The sequence below is a fragment of the Harpegnathos saltator genome, unplaced genomic scaffold (genome assembly GCF_003227715.2).
Source record: "Harpegnathos saltator strain DR-91 unplaced genomic scaffold, Hsal_v8.6 scaffold214, whole genome shotgun sequence".
NCBI lineage: Eukaryota > Metazoa > Arthropoda > Insecta > Hymenoptera > Formicidae > Harpegnathos > Harpegnathos saltator.
Window position 1 is genome coordinate 19,157 of NW_020230000.1, and position 5,741 is coordinate 24,897.

A 5,741-nucleotide genomic window follows, 5' to 3' on the forward strand; every position below is an offset into this window, starting at 1 on the left:
ACACGCACATACGATTCGTACGACATATCGTTAATACCACGCCGTGACGATATGGACACCGAGACAAATTGTCCGTATTGCGTATGACGTTATTTTGTGCGCAATACGTTGGCTGATGTCGCACGACACATCGATACTGTTGTCACTTCGAGTCGTCACGGCGAAATCATTCCGGCGGTTTTATCGTTTTACCGTCCGCGTCGGATAGGTGAAACGCTGGCCGATCGTTTGCTTGCGACTACATCGTATTGCAACGATATCGAAAAGAAACGGCGATATTCGTGGCTTTGTTACCGAGACGTGATATTGCGTCCATCCGTTGTGTTTTACGAAGATTACGAGGCAGCGAGGAACAACGATGACGATTGTAGTAACGACGACTCAACGACAAGAAGACGCGATCTCGAATTGACGCGTTTAGTAATTAACGCTCTGATGGATATATTCGCTGAAGATCGATGCTGCTATTTGAATTGTTGGAGTTCCGTCAACGTGTCGAATTGTGGACGATGGTGCGAGGTGGTATACTGGCTCGCACGAATCATGCCGATGCTGTGCGATCACTTTCGTATCACGATAAAAGTTATTTCCGATTTTGACGACAATACTGTCGCGTCATCGTCCAAAGGTCCATTGTGGTTTCGTGAGATCGTATCGCGCACTATTGTCAACAATAATGTGTTGAACAATGGCAATCGTTCAGAGACGGATGATGAGGAGGAAGAATCGGTCGGCGATCATCAACCTTGTTTCGATTGCACGATCGATCGTATCGCCGAACGAGTGATTCCCGAGTTGGCTGTGAGCGCACGGCGTTGGCGTACTTTGCGACGTTACACCGTCGATTCTTCATATGTGCATTTGACACCGGCGTATGTGAAACGAGCCGTCATACGGGAAATGATCGTTCCCGTGCTACATTTGCCTAGAAAAAGACACGGTAATCATCCGACTACTCGTCAATTTGAGAACAATTCGCTCGATTTTAACATGACGATGCGTTCGGATCCTTCGTTGTGGCGACGAATCGATGTAAATACCTCGGCTATTGACGATGTAATGAGAGCGTTAACCGAAATAGCTGCTAAACTGCGCGACCATTTCTGCAACTTTGGTTTGCGAGAACCGATCGTGCCGCGAATCGATGGTTGGCCCGAAATCGTGATGTACTGGTTGGCGCAAATTTTGCCTCCGTTTTATCGGTGCTTTTGTTACTATGTGAATGTGGTATGACCGCAACAAGCATCGTCATAGTTCTAACTTGCGACGATCACTAGAGGTAGAAAAATTGTCTTTTATGCTCTCCAACAATAAAGCGAACTTTGAATAGATCTCTGTTTTCGTTCGTTACCACCTTTTCTCCACATTATTAGCGCTAAGAATGTAAGAGGAAAAAAAATACGAGGCGCGATGAACGCTATTGACCGGCAGGATGCGGAGCTGATTCCATCGACGATGATAACAAGAGTCGTGCGCAGCGAAAGCGCTGGCCGAGTATCGACTCGAAAGAGCGAAGCGACAGCTCGTTTGTCCGCATTGCACGCGCAGACGTTTGATTCGCGATTCGCTGAGAGACGCCAAGGTGTACACGGCCGGCAAGAAACATTCTCGATCGAGCGTGTTCGCTGAACCACGGGACGTCGTTGAACTGATTTCGAGCACGTTGAGCAACACTCGAGATTATTGCGATTCTCGATCAACGAGTCGAGTTCGTACCATTCATTCGAAATCTGGAGCGTACCGAGCGTTCCGTACTCGCCCGATCGAGCGATGCCGCAGACGAAACGAGACGATTCGGAGGAGAGGACTGGATCGTCGTCGCGCGGGAGAAGGGGATTGTCGTGGAACGAGAAATAAAGAGACTGTTTTTTTTTCCTCGTTTACGTTTTATTTCATTCACCTCGTTTCCGATCTCGCGACTCGTCGTCGAACGTCGTCGACGAAGCGGGCGCGTCGATGGTGCCTTTCAGATAATACGCCACATCGCGCGGTAACAACGAATCTCGCATGTACAGGTCACCGTGCGCTACGGTGCACATCTGCGTCGCCCATTTTAGGCCGCTCGCGAAGTACGAGCTCTTGGGCACGTGTTTGCTTACGATCACAAAATCGTCGAAGTATCGCAGATACGCGGCTTCCTGGTCGGGCGAGCATTCGCGAAAGAAGTCCGACTGCGGCGCGGCCGCATGTGCCACGTTGGCCGCGGTGCGCTTGTGCAGTGACACGAGATCGCGCGGAGTGCCCTTTACATCCGAGTGAACGACGAGCCAGTTCTCCAGACAAAGAGCGTTTTTGTCCGAGATAACGATCGTTCGATCGGGCGCATCGATTGAGCGTCGGAACAAAACGTGTCTCACTCGTTGAATAAAGGCCTCGCCGTCGTCGCTGCCGCGAGTGCAAACCGCGCGCACGAAGACCAGATCCAGCACGGGACATTATCGCCACACGGATTTGCGCCACCATTCTTCGGTGCCTTCGCAGTCGCGAGTGTTCCTGGAATCATGTCTCCTCGCTTCTTTGTCGATCGGTCGTCGTCAGATATCCGATATTACGTGCGCGTAATCGTCGTACCAGGGAGCGAAGAGAGCGCGAGCCCGTCGTCGAGCGGCGCGCGAACGCCAAATGTTCAGTCTCGCGTGCAACAGAGAGCTCGCTTCGCACGGCGATACATCGTCTGTGCTGCGACCGAACGTTCGTCCGCGCGAGACTCGTTCAGTCGCGAGTTCGACCACGGCGCGCGTTTCGTCGCGCGCGTCGTCGAACGCCAACACGCGAAACGTCCAAAAGTGCATGCTTTGGCAAAACGTGAATCGCGGAATGTCACCGAAGAGAAACGGATCGCGCAGAACTCGTTGCGATTCATACGCCGACTCGATGCCTCTCAGAATCATGATCGTAACAGCGTCGCCGTCGAGATCGGCGTTCAGATGCTTCAGCACGAGCGGCGATATGTGAACGGAGTCGTTGTGTTCCAATCCGCGCTCGTAGACGTACACTCGCTCGACACCGATCGCACTGCCGTTGTGTATGCAAGGGTCGCGTTTCAGCACGAGACCGAAATTTGGAGCAACGTCGAAGTGGAACGCGCATCTCGCGTCCGGCCAGATCTCGTCGTCAGCGACGTCGAACTCGCCATCGACCGCGCCGTTGGTGGTCGCGCGCGAACAATCGTTCGATTCGCGGCGAAATCGCAAATGTCGTCGATCGCGCTCCACGTCGATCGAGAACAGTCTGACCGCGTGATGAAACGGCAGCGCTATGCCGCGGTGCCAGATACGGCGAAATCTGGATGTAACCGCGAAACGTGTTCCTCAGTGGATACGTAACGAGATAATGGACGAAGCTCTTGCTGGACTGTAAAATATTCTTGACGGTGCCGCCTTTGTCGGTCAATATCTTGTCCACGTCGTTGTCGAAGCGCAGTTGATTGTACATGGCGACGCTGCAGTACTCGTAGGGCGGAGCGAACGCGACGTCGCTGATGGTCACGCGTCGCATCGTCGCGACAGACTCCGTGTTCGTCGCGGGTTCGCTTTCTCGAGGCGCCGTTCGACACGCCACGCAGCCGAGCGATTCTATGGACGACAGCGATATCGCTGTCGCGATCGCGTTGTCGCGATCCGCAACGCTCGTCGCGCGAGCGTACCGAGTCGCGTCGCTTTCACATCGTCGACGACGGTGACTCGAGTCGCCGCTGCGAGCGTCGTCGTCACTCGCGCGACACGCGACGCGACGTTTGCACCCTACGAGGTATCGCAGCGCGTTCGTCGCCGTCGCACCGTCCACGTCGACCACGGGCGTGTCAGCGCGAGCGGCGGAAACGCACAAGCGATCCTTCGTCCCCGCGCGAACGAGCGTCATTCGTCACGTTATTTCGGCAGCACGAAGTCTTGCAGACGAGCGGGCTGCTTTGACACTCGAAACGGTCGTCGCGGCAGCGTTCGCGCGGCCGAGGGTTCGCCGTTCGTTCTCGTTCGTTCTCGAGATTCAACGACGTCGCGCATCTTCTCGATTATGGTCCTCGTGTCCTTTAAACTGACCAGGTGGTTCTCCAGTTGCTTGTTGATCCGTGAGTGCAGGTGCGAGAGCCGCGTGAACGTCACATTGTCCACCGCGCTCGCGCTCACACTCGAACCTATTTCGTTCCTCGCACGCTGACCCTCGTTGTCGATGGGCACGATCAGTCTCACACTGTACAAATGTTCGGCCGCGGTGATGACGTCCTTGGACCGTGACGTGAGCCCGGCGATGCGCCGCCGCGTCGAATCACCGACATGAGCGCGTACGCCAACACGTTCGCGATCGCTTCGAACACCTTGACGTTCAGCAGCACCAGACATTCGCGCGGTCGTTGCAACGACCGCGCGAATGTCTGGTGTCGGTGGACGGCACGAAGCAGTTCAGGCGAACGAGGTGACGCAGACTGTACGCTCTGTACGGCAGTTCGCCCCTGTCGTACTCGTTGTCGAGCGCAGAGGTTCCGTCGCGATCTGTTCGTCGCCTGCGTCGTTTGCCATCGTCGCCGCAATCCTCGAGAAACGTCATTTGCGACAGAGGATCGGCGAGCGATTGTACCTAGTCGATCGGATCGAACGACGGACGTTGCCGCGGCAGATCAATCGCAACGCGGCGACGCGCGATTCGACGAACAGTCGCAATCTTCGCGACAGTCTCTTGTCGCCGCGAGCCTCGTCCCATTCATGCTGCACTTCGATCAGACGAGTCAACATTCTCTCCGATACGAAACTGACGCGCGTTCGAGCCGACATCGCGGTCCGAGTCGCGTCATCCACGACCTTGGCCTCCATCGATGCGAATCTGATCTTCTTAGTCGTTTGACTCGACGACGACGATGGCGCGGCGCTGCGTTGTCGCGGTCTCTTTTTCGCCGACGATCCGGGCAGGTTCAGTTTCTTGCCGCCGCCACCGCCGCCGCCGCCGCTGCCGCCGCCGCCGCGATTCACGAGCTTCGCGGGTTCCGTTATCGAGCCGATGGTGGCATCGGGTGGTGTCGGTGTCGCGGCCAAACTCGCGGGAATGCTAACGACCGTGCTACAGTCGCCGCCTCATTGTCGATCAGTCACCGTCGACATCGTTCTCACGGACGATCGATCGCCTCGATCGCGATGCGACGGCGAGTCGGTCGAGCCCGTTCGTTCGAGCGACGACGTCGTTATCTACGGTAGCGACGCGTCCGTGAGAATGCGTCGGAACTGCGATTGCACCAACAACGAATTCAAGAAATCGTCGTTCGTCGCTGACGACGAATTCGCGCTGTCGAGCATGGACGTCGCGCTCTCGCTCATCATGGTCGCGACGAGAGCGCTGTCTTCGACGTCTCGGAGAGACGCGCGACGTGCGGTCTGTCCTCCGGTGGAAAGAGAGAGAGATCGCGACACTCCGGTTGTTGCTTATTGAAGAAGCGTCGTCCAGGTCGAACGCTCGGTGCTCGCCGCTGAATTCGTACCACGCGCGATCTACCCCTTAAACGGCGCTGTTGACGATTTCGTACAGACATGCGTTCACGTAGCGATTCGTTTGTCGTCAATCACAGTGATCGAGATTCTCGCGCAGACGCTCGATCGACGCACCATGCAGAAATCGATAGCCGGCGTAGATGCGACGCAACGCGTGGAAACTCAAGCCGCGCGGTTTCGAGCGACCGACGGCCGCGTTGTAGAATCGGGCTAGTTCGCGATTGAGATCTCGTCGCAGCGTTCGCACGCTGAACGGAATCGACA

General features: G+C 55.8%; 1 protein-coding gene across 1 annotated transcript; it reads right to left on the reverse strand.

Annotated features, from left to right (window-relative positions):
- Positions 1-3,869: 3,869 nt before the first annotated feature.
- On the reverse strand, positions 3,870-5,306 carry LOC112588425 (uncharacterized). Its single transcript, XM_025298339.1, has 3 exons — positions 5,182-5,306; positions 4,651-5,052; positions 3,870-4,191 (listed from the first exon to the last, which is right to left on the reverse strand). Exons 1-3 carry the CDS (start codon positions 5,304-5,306, stop codon positions 3,870-3,872), a joined length of 849 nt encoding a protein of 282 aa, XP_025154124.1.
- Positions 5,307-5,741: the final 435 nt, after the last annotated feature.

What these genes read in the sequence shown, in the direction of transcription:
- LOC112588425 (XM_025298339.1), bottom strand. Translation starts at nt 5,306, where the DNA reads ATGAGCGAGAGCGCGACGTCCATGCTCGACAGCGCGAATTCGTCGTCA. An exon ending in CTCACGGACGCGTCGCTACC is followed by an intron (nt 5,053 to 5,181) that starts GTAGATAACGAC and finishes CGGCGACTGTAG; the next exon opens with CACGGTCGTTAGCATTCCCG. An exon ending in CTGTCGCGAAGATTGCGACT is followed by an intron (nt 4,192 to 4,650) that starts GTTCGTCGAATC and finishes ACATTTGTACAG; the next exon opens with TGTGAGACTGATCGTGCCCA.